At 42.4% G+C, this 16,204-nt stretch overlaps 2 protein-coding genes across 2 annotated transcripts in view; both read left to right on the top strand.

Annotated features, from left to right (window-relative positions):
• MTOR (mechanistic target of rapamycin kinase) overlaps positions 1 to 4,060 on the top strand; it is a 187,749-nt gene extending 183,689 nt beyond the window's left edge. Inside the window, exons 57-58 of the mRNA XM_007942626.2 lie at positions 3,080 to 3,185; positions 4,045 to 4,060. Of these exons, the coding sequence (XP_007940817.1) occupies positions 3,080 to 3,185; positions 4,045 to 4,060 (122 nt within the window). The remainder of the gene's footprint in view (positions 1 to 3,079; positions 3,186 to 4,044) is intronic.
• Positions 4,061 to 10,568: 6,508 nt separating this feature from the next.
• Positions 10,569 to 16,204, top strand: part of EXOSC10 (exosome component 10) — a 33,716-nt gene continuing 28,080 nt past the window's right edge. Inside the window, exons 1-2 of the mRNA XM_007942623.2 lie at positions 10,569 to 10,679; positions 13,196 to 13,332. Of these exons, the coding sequence (XP_007940814.1) occupies positions 10,569 to 10,679; positions 13,196 to 13,332 (248 nt within the window). The remainder of the gene's footprint in view (positions 10,680 to 13,195; positions 13,333 to 16,204) is intronic.

Below are 16,204 nucleotides of genomic sequence, written 5' to 3'. Positions count from 1 at the left end.
CTTCCGAGGAGTGGCTGGTGGGTTTGAACCGCCAGCCTTCTGGTTAGCAGTCAAGTGCCTTAGGCACTATGCTACCAGAGCTCCTAAAAATGTGAGGAGTACAGGGCAAAATGTTTGACTCTGAGTGGGCCAAAGCCACACCATTACAGTACCTTAAATCTTGACTCTCTGTTCTAAGGTCAGTGGGAAGCTGCTGAAGAGTTTGAAGTGGGGTGGAGGGTAGAGGGCCTGAGCAGCTTTGCATTGTGAAATTCGGCCTGCTCTGGCTGTTGTATGAAGAATGGATTAGAGGGAGGCAGGCATATGCACCAGCAAAAGCTTCCTGTCATCTTCCTGCCAAGGCAGGATAGCTGCTTAGACTAGGTGGTGGCAGTAGGATGGAGACACATGTATGGAGTGAATTATCTCTAAGAGGTAAAATCAAAAAGTTTGATGATAGGGCATGAGGCGTTGACGGAGGGGAGTCAAGGGTGGCTCCAGGTCATTGGTGACCTTCGGGAAAGCCGTGATGAGCCTGGCAGTGAGACTGCAGGAATTGAAGAGACTGTACTGTGAGAGAGCGAAGTGAGGAAATGGAGACCAGATTAAAAATTCTCCTGAGGCTTGGCTATGCAGAGGACAGGAGCCGGAAGAAGCTGAGTTGGTTGACTGAGAGACTGTTTTTATAATTGGAGAGAGGAACATGTTTGAAAATAGAAAGAAGGATCCAGTTGGGAGAGAGTACTTGAAGATATGAGTGAAAAGACAATACTGTAAGCTTCCTAAGAAGGTAGGAGGAGATGGGATCCAAAGCACAGGTGATGGCTTAGTCTTAAGTAGGAGGCTGTCTACTCTTCCAAGGTCATGGAGGGGATAAAAAGGAGTTCTTGTGGATAGAATCCAGCACCCAGAACACCACCGTGCGTATCCTCAGGGCTTAGAAACTGAGTTACTGGGCTGCTTAACTATGTAAAGTAGGAGGTGGGGGCATCTTCTGGGAGTGAGAAAGCTTGGAGGTTGTTTTGGATATTTGCGGAGAGCAGAAAGATTTGTCCTTATGGAGAGAGATAGGCAGGCAGACCAGAGAAACAGCCTAAGTTTGCGAGGTGGTGCTGAGTGCTCATATGAAGTCAGAGATTATGAATTTATGATGGAAGCAGGCTGTGCTGTGGGAGTAAACGCTCAAACATGGAGGCTAGTGCGATTAAAACAGAAAGGGTTTCTTGTCCACTTGTTCCATCAGTCAGATCTTTGCCACTCCTGAACCTCGCTGGCTACGGGAACAACTGTCTTTGGACCAAGTGTGTATTAAGAGCAGGAAATTAGGTTTTATTCAAGCCACATGGGGGTGAATTTTTAAAACCCAACTATCATCTATTCTTTATACTCAATGTATAAGGATAAATTGATTTGTGCTGTGTAGACAGTTAGGCCAAACAGGTGACAAGGACTGAATTGATAATTAGGTGCAGATAAAATGTTTCCAATTCATTAGAAATACCATTTGACCCAGCCATTCCATTACTAGGTATATATCCTAAAGAAGTAACAGCCAGGACAAGAACAAATATATGCACAGCCATGTTCATCGCAGCACTATTTACAATAACCAAAAGATGGAAACAACCTAGGTGTCCATCAACTGAGGAATGGATAACCAAACTATGGTACATACACACAATGGAATACTATGCAACCCTAAAGAATAACATAGAATCTGTAAAATACCGCATAAGGTAGATGAACTTAGAGGACATTATGCTGAGTGAAATAAGTCAACCACAGAAGGACAAATATTGAATTAGTCTATTATTGTAAAAAGTCAAGGAAAGGTTTATATATGGAAGGAGATTTTCTTTTGTTGGTTACCAAGGGTGGGAGGGGAGGGGAGGGGAGGGAACACTGCTAGATAGGTAGAGATAAGTACTGATGTGGGTGAAGAGAAGGGCAATGGACCAAATGTGAGTGATCAACATGGTGGCATTGAGGAAGAGGAAGACAGAGAGGTACATGGGAGGTGCAGACAACAAAGATGAACCCTTTTGCACATACAATACTGCATTGTCAGTGAAGGCAAACATGGGTGGAGAGATGGGTGGACAGGCTGAACTATTAGGTATGTCTTTGCAGGGGGGAGTGTACCCAAGACCATGTATAGGGTTGGCAGACAGTGGTTCTACAAGTGTATTTGTATGTTCTGTAAGAATTACCAGGTATATAGTAGAGCTGACAAGGGACAAGGTTGTAGTCATTTCTTGGCCGCAGTCAGCTACCCAGAGGAAGTGAGTAGTTGAACCTGTGGGCTCAGGACCATAGTCACAAGGGACATCAAGCTCAACTGGCATAACATACTACACAAAACATTGTTCTACCTCCTACTTTGGCAAGTAGCAACTGATACCCTAAAAGCTTGCAAGCAGCCATCTAGATGCAACGATGGGTCTTCTCCTCGTCCAGAGCAAAGAAGAATGAAGAAAACCAAAGATTCATGGAAGGAATTTGTCCAGGTGACTGGTACACCATGCAATCCTCAGCCTATATGACTGTGAGACTAGAAGAACTAGATGGTGCCCAGCTACCACTGTCAACCACTTGGAGAGGATCTATGTAGGAGATCCTGGATAGAGAGAGAGAACAATGTAGAACAAAACTCAGAATCAATTGAGGGGGTGGGGAAACGGACCAGGTTTACTGGTCTGATAGAGCCTGGTGGAACCACTGAGACTATGGCCCCTAGCTGCCCTTCAGGTCTGGAATTGAACCCATACCTTTGGCTTCCAGCCAAACAGAAGACAGGCATATGAGTTGAACATTTACCCAAGGTAGGTACACTTCTTGGAGAGAACAATCATGGGAGAAAGAAGGGCTGTTTATGCACAGGGAGACAGCTCAGGGGGCAGGAGTAAATGGAGGGATGGACACAGGGAAGAGGTAACTATAGGAAGGAAGTGGAAGGGGAGCTGTTGCATTGTGGTAAATTGTAGTCAATGTCATGAGACAAAGTGTATATGAACTGCTGTATGGAAAGTGAATTTGTTCTGTAAATTTTCACCCAAATCACAATTTAAAAAAAAAAATGTTTCCATTTCTCGTGCCCTAGGTCGGGACTTCTCTCACGATGAAACTTTGGATGTTCCAACCCAAGTTGAGCTGCTCATCAAACAAGCAACGTCCCATGAGAACCTCTGCCAGTGCTACATTGGATGGTGAGTGGGTATCTCCAAGTACTTTTGTTAAAATAAGCCATCAGGAACCCCCAACCTGTGCCCCACATCCAGGGTAGCAAAGAAAGATTCCACGGGAGTGCCACAAAGGGCAGCAATAGACTCAAATCTCTGTGTTCACTGTGTGGCTCATTGTGCAAGAAAAGAGGAGGCCTCCCTTCATCCTCAGGAGGCAGACACATTCCAACATCTGAAAATTGAGGAACATGGATGCATATTTGAAAGGCAAACACTGAAATAAATTAAAATCACATTAGGAGACATGATTTAGGACAGTAGGTGAGGTTCTTTTTTTTTTTGAGAGGGGTTCTTTTTGTATTTTTGCTGTCAATTTAGACACAGACCTGACTGCTAACCAGAAGCCTGGTGGTTCAAACCCACCAGCCACTCCTCGGAAGGAAGGTTGGGAATCTACTTCCGTAGTAATACCACCTCGGAAACCCAAGGAGGGGTCGCTATGAGTCGGGTCCAACTCAATGGCACAAGGGTAAAGAAAAAGAAGTCAGAGCAGTGGCAGACAAAAAGAGATGAAAAGACAAATTTATGATCTGGGATTGTAACCTCAAGGACCACTGTGGGCTCTGCTTTCATTAATTGCCCGAGGCATGCCTGAAGGTAGAGACAGGAGGAAGAGGGCAGTGGGGAGATGTCCTTCTGGGACCTGAAAGGCATCAGCCCTTGACTGGTAATGATGAATGTGTCACACACGGTTAGTGGTAGGAGATCTCAGAGAGTGTCCCAGGGGTTGTCAGACCTTGGTCTTTCCATTTTCAGTGTATGTGTGTAAAGCTTTAAAGAAACTCAGATTATTAAGGTACTCCTTTTCTGTCTGTCTTCTTAGGTGTCCTTTCTGGTAACTGGAGGCCCAGACATGCCCACGGTATTGCTCCTGAGGCTTTTGTGCTTTGGTATGCTTCCACTAACTGAAACCATGGTCAGAAAGTTTGACTTTGTTAAATATTTGGAAATGTAAATGAAAAGAACTACTGTATATTAAAAGTTGGCTTGTACCAACTTTCTAGCTGCTGTTGAAGAATATATTCTCAGAAACACAAGGCTTGATTTGGTTCCCAGGACATTGAAACACAGTAACATCACATAAATCAAGCCATTGATTTGGGGGAACAGAAGATCCACAACTTTACAAATACGGGTTTTGACTGAACTCATAAGTGTTTGCTGATAGAAGAATGACCTACTCGTTCCTCTCAGCCCGGATACTGCAAACTCAGCACAGTAAAGAAGCCTCAGGTCATGGAGGAGATACATAGGATTCTGGACTATAAGGAGCCAAGAGAAGCAGACATCATCACCTTCACCATCCCATTACCTCACTGGTCCATGGACAGCGCAGTAACATTTGCAAGATGGGCCAAAATGGGGGGAAAGGTCTGTCTTCTGCCTGACCTAGAGATGGCTGCGATTTACAAACATCAATCCAAGACCTGGACTCAAGACCTGACTCGCTAGGAGGGGACCTATTCAGATTGCTGGGCAGCCTCAGCTGAGCAAACACACAGCGGGTATCACAGTGTAACGGGGTGGCATTTTCAATGAGGTCGGACTGCTCCATGTGTAGAGCCAGGGCTTGGGAAACAGAAGTGCTGTCACGCAGGTGCTGAACACAGAGGGAAGGTCTAGTACATGTTAGGAATTATGAGCAAAATAAATATTAAACTAAATGCACAAAGTATAAAGTGTAGCCATGTCTAGACACCATGTTGTACCTGAATAATTTTTGTGCCAATAAATGACATCACAGTTTTAAAAACAGGTATACAGGTGGCTTTTTATTCAAAATTATTATCCAATTTAAAAAGGAGGCATTTATTCCTTCAATATTCAACTTTCATTAAGCACTAGGTACTATAGACCACAAAGACCACAAAGGATAGACATGACATGGTCCCTTTTCTCAGTTTATTTCCAGGCTAGAGAATGTAGGGACAGCATAACGGAGAAGTAACCTGATGGCTCCATCACAGCTAAAGGGTGAGAAGAGCCACATACAGACTGAGCCACAGGAGTGAGCATTGATTCCGACAGGTTAGCTGGGAAAGCCTTATGGGAAAGGGGACATTTGCAATAGGTCTTTAAGGATGAGAGGGAATCTGTCAGATGAAGCAAGTGAGGCATTCTTAGCAGAAAAGTAAGTGCAAGGCACCAAAGCAAGGAAACACAATACCTTACTGGAATGGCAAGTATTCACTTGAACCAGATGAGTTTTAAGTATTTGTCCATTGTGTTAGGGAGAGCATGAGAATCACAAGGCCATGACCACATCTTTATCTTTGTATCTGCAGTATCTGACAGAAAACCTAGTGCACAGTGGTACTCCGTAACAGGTTTGTTAAGAGAAATTGTCCATTAAATTTAAATATCAATCATGATACAAAGAGAATTTTTAACAAAGGAAGACTTATCTCTAGCTTAGATTTGGAAGCCTCATCTCTGTCTTAGATTTTCCTAAACCATGTATCACCTATTTTGCTCCAAAAAAAAAAGTGGTCACCATGGTGAGACCACATCTGATTTATGTCTAACCTTCTGGGTTCTAGATGAAGTAACCAGCAGTGACTACCATGAGGTAATGCTATCTTTTATGAAAGATAAAGGACATAGGCATGTACAGACTCAGGAAAATGATGGCTGTCAGAGGCAGAGAGAAAATCCTTGTAGTACGAGAGTCATTGGTATTAAGATCTTTTGTGACTATAAAAAATTTAAAAAAGATCTTTGGTGACTCCAAAGGGGTTTAAGTTTTATGTAAGCAAAACCTTCTGGCTTTGTTGAGATGAATTACCAGAGGCATTTGAGGAGGTGATGAAGCTTTAAAGACAATCTAATTAACCCACCAATCTTGAATCATTTCTTGTAACCCTGTGTAAAGGTAGGGAAGGATGTGGCCAAGAATGACTTTCAGAACCCTTCCATTCTTAGGATCCCATAGGCTGGGGTTTACAGCTAAGAGGTGGCATGAAGTAGTAAGAGCCAAGGTTCCAAGGTTTTAAAAAAAAAAGCTGTCAATTTTGATTCATGGTGATCCCATGTGTTACAGAGTAGAACTGCTCCATAGAGTTTTCATGCCTATAATCTTTGCAGAAGCGGATCACCAGTCCTTTCTTCCACAGCACCATTGGTGAGTTCAAACAGGCAACCTTTAGGTTAGTGGTCAAGTGCAAACCAAATTACCTAATTTCAAATACCAACTTTACCTCATACTAGCTGTGTGAGGACAAATTACTTAATCTCTCTCTGCTTGTTTCCTTACCTGAAAACATGGATAACAGTATGTTCTACCTCATCAGGTTGTAAAGATAAGATAATCCATGTAAAGCCCTAGGCACAGACTGACATCTGATATTACATTAAGCCATACAAAATAAGTGCTCAAAAATATTAGTTATTACAGTGAGCTAAGCTTTTGTCAGGGTACCTGTACACCTTAAGTACCCAAATGGTAATGAAAAGCAAGTATCCTGAAAAATAGGATATTCTGAATAACAGTAACAGCTAACACTTCTTGAGTACTTACCAAGCCAAATGAATTGTACTAAGGGTATGTCACCTCTGCTCTTAGTAGGAACAGTATGCCCACTGCAGCTCCTGAGACCATTCCCAGAGTGCCTCACTCATATAACAAGGGTTCTTCCACTTACTCACTTAACAAATATTTATTGAGCCCACACTGACTATAGTGATCTATTTCCCAAATATAGAACAGTAAAAACTTTATGAATAGCAGCAGAACATTGTCTAAAATAGCCAGAAAATGAGCCCCTCAGGTTGGAAGTCCCTCAAAATACAATGGAAGAAAAGCTGCCTCCTGAAAGGAGAGTTGATCTTAATGACAAAGATGAAGTAAAGCTTTCAAGACCTTCATTTGCTGATGTGGCAAAACTCAAAAGTGTGAAGAAACACTTATAAACATCTGTTAATAATCAGAATGTAGAATGTATAAAGTATTAATCTAGGGATGTTGGAAGTTGTAAAAAATGACATGGAACAGACAAAGATTGATAGTCTAGGCATGTTGTTGTTGTTGTGTTTGCCATCGAGTCGGATGTGACTCATAGCAACCTCTCCCTGGATTTCTGAGGCAGTATCACCACGGAAGTAGATTGCCCAACCTTCCTTCCAAGGAGTGGCTGGTAGGTTTGAACCACCAGCCTTCTGGTTAGCAGTCAAATTGCCTTAGACCCTATGCCACCAGAACTCCCAGTCTAGGCAGAGGTGACCTGAAATGGATTGATATGGGCCATTTTGATTCACAGAATGATATGATATACTATGCCAAGAAAAAAAAAAAAAAAATTGAAGAGGAATGGTGTTTCATTAGCCATCAAAATATACTTTCAAGATTTATCCTGAAGTACAATGCTGTCAGTAGTAGGATAATATCCATACACCTACAAGGAAGACCAGTTAATACCACTATTATTCAAATGTACACACTAATCACTGAAACCAAAGATGAAGAAATTGATGACTTTTACCAACTTGTGCAGTCTGAAATTGATCAAACATGCAATCAGGATGCATTGATAATTATTAGTGATTGAAATGCAAAAGTTGTAAACAAAGAAGAAGGATCAGTTGTTGGAAAATACGGCCTAGGTGATAGAAATGACACCAGAGATCTCATGACAAAATTTTGCAAGACAAGTAGTTTATTCATTGTAAATACCTTTTTCTCAACAACATAAATGGTGTCTATACATGTGGACCTCACCAGAAGGAATACCCAGGAATGAAATCGACTATATCTGTGGAAAGAGATGATGGAAAAGCTCAGTATCAGTCAGAACAAGGCCAGGGGATGACTGCAGAACAGACCATCAACTGTTCATATGCAAATTCAAACTGAAGCTGAAGAAAATTAAAACAAGCCCACAAGAGCCAAAGTACAACTCTCAGTGTATCTCACCTGAATTTAGAGACCATTTCAACAATAGATTTGATGCACTGAACACTGATGACTGAAGACCAGACAAGTTGTGGGATGACATCAAGGATATCATACATGAAGAAAGCAAAAGATCATTAAAAAGAAAGGAAACAAAAGACCAAAATATATGTCCGAAGAGACTCTGAAACTTGCTCTTGAACATAGAGCAGCTAAAGTAAATGGAAGAAATGGTGAAGTAAGAGCTGAACAGAAGATTTCAAAGGACAGCTTGGAATCTAATAAAGTATTATAATGAAATGTGCAAAGACCTGGAGTTAGAAAACCAAAAGGGAAGAACGCACTCAGCATTTCTCAAGCTGAAAGAACTGAAGAAAAAATTCAAGCCTCGAGTTGCAGTGTTGAAGGACTCTATGGGCAAAATGTTGAATGAAGGAGGAAGCATCAAAAGAAGGAATATACTGTCACCGTACTAAAAAGAACTGGTCAACGTCCAGCCACTTTAGGAGGTAGCATATGATCAAAAAAAAAAAAAAAGTTCTAGCTGCACTGAAGGCATTGGTGAACAACAAGGCTACAGGTATGGACAGAATATCAATGGACATATTTCAGCCTATGGATGCACTTTATGCCAAGAAATTTGGAAGACATGTTCCTGGCCAGTTGGTGTGACGATATCCGTATTTGTGCCCATTCCAAAGAAAGGTGATCCAACAGAATATGGAAATTATCAAACAATGTCATTAATATCACATGCAAGTAAAATTATGCTTGAGATAATTAAAAAAATGATTGCAGCAGTAAGTGCATCAACAGGGAACTGCCAGTAATTCAAGCCAGGTTCAGAAGAGAATGTGGAACAAGGGATGTGGAATGAGAGATATCATTGCTGATGTCAGATGGATCTTGGCTGAAAGCAGAGAATACTAGAAAGATGTTTACCTGTGTTTTATTGGCTATTCAAAGGCATTCGACTGTGTGGATCATAACAAATTATGGATAACATTGACAACAATGGAAATTCCAGAACATTTAATTGTGCTCATATGGTACCTGTACATAGAATAAGAGACAGTTGTTCAAACAAAACAGGGATACTGCATGGGTTAAAATCAGGAAAGGTGTGTGTCAGGGTTGTATTTTTCACCGTACTTATTCAATCTGTATGCTGAGCAAAATAATCCAAGAAACTGGATTATATGAAGAAAAACTCAGCATCAGGATTGAAGAAGGTTCATTATCAACCTGCAATATACAGATGACACAATTTTGCTTGCTGAAAGCAAAGAAGACTTGAAGCACCAATTTATGATGATCAAATCCTTCAGTATGGTTTACACCTCAACATAAAACAAAAATCCTCACTACTGGACCAATAAACAACATCACATGAACAGAAAATACATTGAAATTGTCAACCTCTTTAAAGTGTTTAAGAGCAAAGATGTCACTTTGAAGACTAAGGTGACCCTATGGTATTTTCAGTAGCCTCAAAGGCATGTGAGAGTTGTACAATGAATAAGGAAGACTGAAGAAGAATTGATGCATTTGAATTGTTACTGGTGAGGAATATGGAATAGACCATAGAGAGCTCAAGAACAAACAACTGGAAGAAGTAAAGACAGAATGTACCTTAGAGGCAAGACTGTCTCACGTACTTTGGACACATTACCAGGAGGGACCAGGCTCTGGAGAAGGATATCACTCTTGGAAAGGCAGAGGGTCAGTGAAAATGAACAAGACTCTCAACGAGGTGGATTGGGCACGGTGGTTGCACAGTGGGCTCAAAGACCCCCCCAAGGATTGTGAGGATGGCACAAGACTGGGCAGTGTTTCGTTTTGTTATAGATAGGGTCGTTATGAGTCAGAACCAACTCCATGGCACCTAAGAAGAGTGGTGAAGATGGCTGATAATATCTGACTGGGAGAGTTTCAGAGAATACTGGGAGCTAGAAAGTACAGCGGGAGTGTATAGACGCCTCCTTCCAGGAGTTTTCCTATAAAGGGCAAGAGAAATTTGGCAGTGGCTGGAAGATGTGAGATCAAGTGTTTTGTTTTTTCTTTTTAATTGGGAGAGATTTCAGCATATGTGTAGGTCGTTAGGAATGAACCCTTAGTGGAGAAAAGATGCCAGAGGGAGGATAATAGCAGGGGCCAAGATGTTAAGTGGGCGAGGGGCAAAGTTCCAGAGCTTGAGAAAAGTTGGCTTTAAATGTGAGGATGATTGGGTTCGCTGGTTCCCACTCTAAAACTCAGAGTTGTTAGGATGAAGTTATAAGAAGCTAAAAAAATTTAAAATTCCCTACGTGAGGCGTTAAGTACTGACAACAGAGCACTAATTTTAGTTGTATCCCGCTCCCCTCGCCCCCAGAAGCAAGAGGGATTTTGCACATGCGTCGTGCGTACACGTCGCGCCGGCCCGAGGAACTCTCGCGAGAAGAGCCGTGCAGGCCGCAAAAATGGCGCCTCCCAGTCCCCAAGAACCCAAGGCCTCATCGGCGACAAGTACGGCCGAGACCGACGGGGAGATGGTGCTGCCCGGCTTCCCGGACGCAGACAGCTTCGTGAAGGTGAGTTCGTTGGGCCTCGGAGGCGCCAGGAGTCGCCCGCGGCCGGCAGGAATTAGGCCCGGACTCTCGGCGGCTTATCCGGCTGCGCGTGCCTCAGCAGAGCCCAGGGTAAGGGTCGAGGGGCTGCTTGCCTGCCTCTGGGTATAGTCTCTTGTGCGTCACTCTCCCAGAATGGGACCCTGGACGCGGAAACGGAGAGACTCTTCCCTTCCCAGATCCCTTGTTCTCCCATTTGGATCCATGCAGACGTGCCTGTGGAGAAAGGTCTCCGTGTCCTGTGGATTTCTTTGTCAGCCTGACGCTCCTGGGTTCGGCGACCACCCGGACCTCCTGCGCTTGCCTAAGCTACCCAGCAAACTCTCCAGAGCGGCCTGGCCGCTTTCTGCTTTCCACATCTGCCTAGCCCCTTCCCCTCCCGCCACCTGAGTGGCCTTTCCACTGAGGCCCAAGTCTACGTAATTCCCAAGCCCGTGGTGAAATGTCACCTGATACAGCTACCGTTAGTCTCCCTCCTCGAAGTGCTGTAGCATATTTATTAATGCCTACAGCTAGAATGGGAGCTCTGGTAGCATAGTGGCTAAGACACTTGCCTGCTCACCAGAAGGCTGGCGGTTCAAACCCACCAGCCACTCCTCGGAAGGAAGGTTGGGCAATCCTACTTCCGTAGTGATACTGCCTCGGAAACCCAAGGAGGGGTCGCTATGAGTCAGGGCTGACTCGACGGCACATAACAACAACAACAACAACAGCTAGAATGGAAGTTCTTTGAAGAAACGCAGAGAGGGTTCATTTATCTGCCTAATGCAGCTTAAATATGAACATAAAAATAGGTTTAAACACCTCATGCATAGCTCTTGCACAGCCATAAAACTAAAATAATTCGTAAGTTAATACTTAAAATCCCCACAAAATTCCACTCACAAGAACTTTGATTTATCAGTGTTGTGTTGTTAGCTGCCATGGAGTTGACCTCCCACCTCATGGGAGCTCTGGTGGTGTAGTGCTTAAGGCATTTGACTGCTAACTAGAAGGCTGGCAGTTTAAACCCACCAGCCACTCCTCAGAAGGAAGACTGGGTAATCTACTTCCATAGAGATCCACCTCAGAAACCCAAGGAAGGGTCATTATGACTCAGAACCTATTCATCAGCAGTGAGTTTGGAGTTTTTTTCTTGGTGATCCCACACAACAATGAAATGCTGCCTGATCTGTGCCATTGTGCACATCAGACCATTGTGATCCATAAGGTTTGCATTGCCTAATACTCGGAAGTAAATCCCTCCAGGTCTTTCTTCCTAGTCTGTCCTAGCCTGGAAGCACCACTAATACAGTAACACACAAACCTGCACTGACAGGTAGTGGCTGATCATGAGGTACATTAGCCAGAAATTAAACCCAACATAAAAGATAAGAATTCTCCCACTGAACCACCACTACCCCTTGAATACCAATCCAAACAAACAGAAAAAACCCCAAAGACCCACTGCCATCAGGTTGATTCCAACTCATAGCAACCCCACTGGGTTTCTAAGGCTGTGAATCTTTATAGAAGTAGATTGCCTCATCTTCCTCCCAGGGAGCAGATGGTGGGTTTGTACCATGGACCTTCTGTTTAGCAGCCAACCTGCACCACCAGAGCTCCTTGAATACCAATGGCAGATGTTATTATTAATCTACTTATTTATAGTTCCAGGATCAGTTGTGGTCCTGATGGTGTGGAGCTCATGCTCACTCTCTTATGTACCCCAAGATGACTCAAGTTTCTCATCTCCTTTCTCCAATTTTTCTTCCTGAAAAATGTTTATTCACACAATTCACAGTGATGTTATTTGGCCCTCCCATGACCAACTGTCGTTTATCTATGATACTGACTTGAGGTTTTTTCTCAGTACTTCACAGCAATTAAGCTAACTGAACAGTTAACACAGTCTAGATGTGGGCAGTAGCCATTATAAATCAGCTATCCAGAGGATCTAGCATTGCTTATATTGTTTGTAGATGCTTATTACATATAAATACAAACATTCCTGTAGAAAGCTCATTTATTTATTTTGAGGAATAATAAGATAGCACTTATGTACCAGTCACTGCCCTAATTGGTTTTATTAGCTCATTTCATCCACAGCTATGACGTAGGCCCTTTTATTATTCCCGTTTTTCTGAGAAGGAGACTAAGGTCCAAAAAAAAAAGGAAATCACTTGCCCCAGATCACAGTTAATAAGTAACAGATCTGAATACTCATCATGTATATGTATTTCTTCTGTCTCCCCATGCTCCCAAAAATGTAAGCTTCAAAATTTAGTTCTGTATTTATCATTGCATCCTCAGGGCCTAGAATAGCACCTGGGGTAGAGTCAGCACTAAATGAATATTTGTTGGATGAATTAAATGAAGATTGGATATCTCTATCATCTAATACAATGCACTGTATATAGTAGGTACTTTTTTAAAAAATGATTTGCTGAGTAAATGGGGATCCCTGTTTCAAGCATGTTTTCTTTTCTGGTTTTTGACAGTTTGCTCTTGGGTCAGTGGTAGCAGTTACCAAGGCATCTGGGGGTCTACCACAGTTTGGCGATGAGTACGATTTTTACCGAAGTTTTCCTGGTTTCCAGGCATTTTGTGAAACACAGGGAGACAGGTTGCTTCAGTGGTAAGTGCGATACATTGTTTTCTTATGTTAATAAAAGATAAGAAAATGAAGAGGTAGATAATTTTACCTGAAATTTGGTTTTCCTTACCATAATTTTCTGTGCTATAAAATATGAAGATGAGGCAGTGAGAGCAGGAAAATATTACTTGGTACATTTTGAGACTAACTTTTGAAAAATATGTTGACTTTTGTACCTTTAGGCAACAGATCTTGTTTAACTTAATATGGGACTAGAAAGCTGAAATCCAAGATTCTCTCACACAACTTGAAGAGTCACAAGTATTAATTTTCTAAGAGTGTATTAGGACAGTTACTATGCAACCATTAATTTTAACTATTGCCTGAGTGAATTGAAGAAGCTGTTTTAGATTTGCAATGTTAAAACAAATAAATACAGCATACAGTATTCACATAGTGTCATATATTTTTTAGAATTTAAAGACTCTTCTCAGGTTCAAAGATTAAAGAAACTCATTAAATTAACAGATGAGGAAAGTGAATCTTAGATTTAGTGAGTTGCCAAGGCCAAACAATAGATATTTTATTTTTGAAAGTTGTTGTAAGGGTGTAAGGCTTATAATCTGATCAAAAAGTATTGGGAACTGCAAAAAGGACAAGGAGGCCGCATGTTCTGACCTCCTCTAATCCCACAAGAGGAAGGCAGAATCACCATCAATAGCCCAAGGCCTATTACTGCAAGGCCAGACGTGCTGCCTCCCTCCAGCCCTTTCTCCAACTGTTTCTCCCAAAGCACCTACCACCTCTCTCCTGGGTTCAATAATTCGCTGCAGTGGCCACACAGAACTCACAGATTATGAGGTTTATTAGGGAAGCACCAGGTTACAATTCAAGTTCAGGAAAAACCTCAGTCTCTCTTCCCAGCCCGCCGTCTCTCAGCCCAGTCTTTCACAGTCTCTCCCCCAGCAGTACATGTCCCTCAGTGTCTTACTCAGCAATGTGTGTGTCTCACGTCTCTTTCCCAGCAGGACGTGTCTCTTTCAGGAGCACGTGTCTCTTTCGGCAGCACGTCTTCCTCAACCAGCAGTCAGGTAGGAGGCCTCCTTTTGAACTTGGCAGAGTGGCCAAACCAACCGATCCTAACAACAGAATTCTAAGCACCTAAGAGCGAGCCTCCTATAACACTGCATAGTGCCACGCCCAACAGAAATAACCCAGGTGGATAACATTTACAATCAGGAGCTCCTCGGTTGCTCATTCCACCACTGAGTTTACAATGACATTTGGGTAGAAAAGCCATACTAAGTAATATACTATACTGTAGGAACAACAGACCACTTTTCTTCAGTGTTGGCAGGAATGTAAAATGGTGCCCTTTCTGTGGAAACTTTGATAGTTCCTTAAAAGTTAAACATAGGATAGATGGGTGAACAAGCTAAACAATTATGTATGTCTAAATGGAGAGTGTATCCAAGATCATATACAGGGTTGGCAGACAATGGGCCTCTCGAAGAGTATGAAGGGATGGACACTGGGAGGAGGTAACTATGGGGAGGAAGTGGGAGGGGAGCTGCTGCATTGTAAATTTTGGTCAATGACATGAGACAAAGTATATGTGAACTGCTGTATGAAAAGTGAATTTACTCTGTAAATCTTCACCCAAATCCTAATAAAAAAATTAAAAAAAAAAAAAAAGTTAAACATAGGCTCACCATTGTTATTGTTAGGTGCCATCAAGTCAGTTCTGATTCACAGCAACTAGTGTTGTTTTAGAGTTCCAGTAAGATGGCGGAATAGGCAGAAAGGCTGCACAGACCCTCTTCAACAAAGAAAAGGGAAACCAATTAATACAGAGAAAATAATCCTGGACCCCTGAGCCTTGAAGGGAAAGATATAGAAGTAAACCAAACTCCAACTAGCAGAGGAATTTGCATGAAACACCAAAAAAGGAGACATATGGAGCTGCGGCTGGCAGCGATCCTAGTGGCACAGACAGCTTGGATATTGCCGAGTGATGGTAGGACCTAAGAATTAACCTAAAAATCGGCCCTGCTAGCCAGGGACTACATGGAGGATTTCTCTGGTGTTTGGGGAATAAAAGGGAAAGCAGCAAAGAGGAAGGCAGGCTGAACTGTGGAATTTTGTCTATCCAGAGGGTACAGCCATTTTGAATGTTTACAAGTGGCTTGACCATTTTGGATATTTAAAGCAACAGCGTTCTCCCAGATTTCAGGGACTTAAGAACAGGCTCTACTTGCCAGGAATCCCAGGGACATTCCAGACCCAGGGGACTAGAAAGGCACGACATTCCCCTTGTTACTCTTATACCACACACCCTCTTGGTGAATGGAGGTGTAGCCATCCCTCACTCCCACCTGCTTTCTGGGCTGGCAGGAATTCCATCCAGTCTGTGTGTTCCAATAGAGCCTAGGTGCCCTGCCCCAATTTTTTTTTTCTTTTTTCTGTTTTTTAGTTTGTTTGTTTTTATCTGTTTTGAAACTACTATTATTACTACTACTTTTGTCCTTTTTACTATTATTCTTTATTCTTCCCCTACCAGGTTCTAGTTTTCAGCTTTTTCTCTTTTCCCTGTTCCTGGTTGCAATTTTTTTTTTCCTTCTTGTGGTTAACCCTGTTCCTTGTTTTTCTTTTTCGTTTTCCCCATTTTTTTCCTTCATTATTCTCCTTCTCTACCTTTTTTCTCTTATTGCCCTATCCCCAGATATTGCAGGGGTTTTCTTTTTCTTTTTCTTTTTTCTTCTTTTTTCCTTTTTTTGGTTACTGTTCCTGTGGGATTACATGGTGTGTTTTTTGTCCATGTGCATTTACTTTTTTGATGGTTATTCAGTTGTTTTTTGTCTGAGTGGAAGACAGCAACAGTCCCCATGTGACACAACTACACCCACACCTCCTG

The sequence above is a fragment of the Orycteropus afer genome, unplaced genomic scaffold (genome assembly GCF_000298275.1).
Source record: "Orycteropus afer afer isolate SDZICR_OR568_19922 unplaced genomic scaffold, OryAfe1.0 scaffold00094, whole genome shotgun sequence".
In the NCBI taxonomy this organism is placed as follows: Eukaryota; Metazoa; Chordata; class Mammalia; order Tubulidentata; family Orycteropodidae; genus Orycteropus; species Orycteropus afer.
Note: the sequence above shows the minus strand (reverse complement) of the source record. Positions and strands in the feature narration are given on the sequence as shown.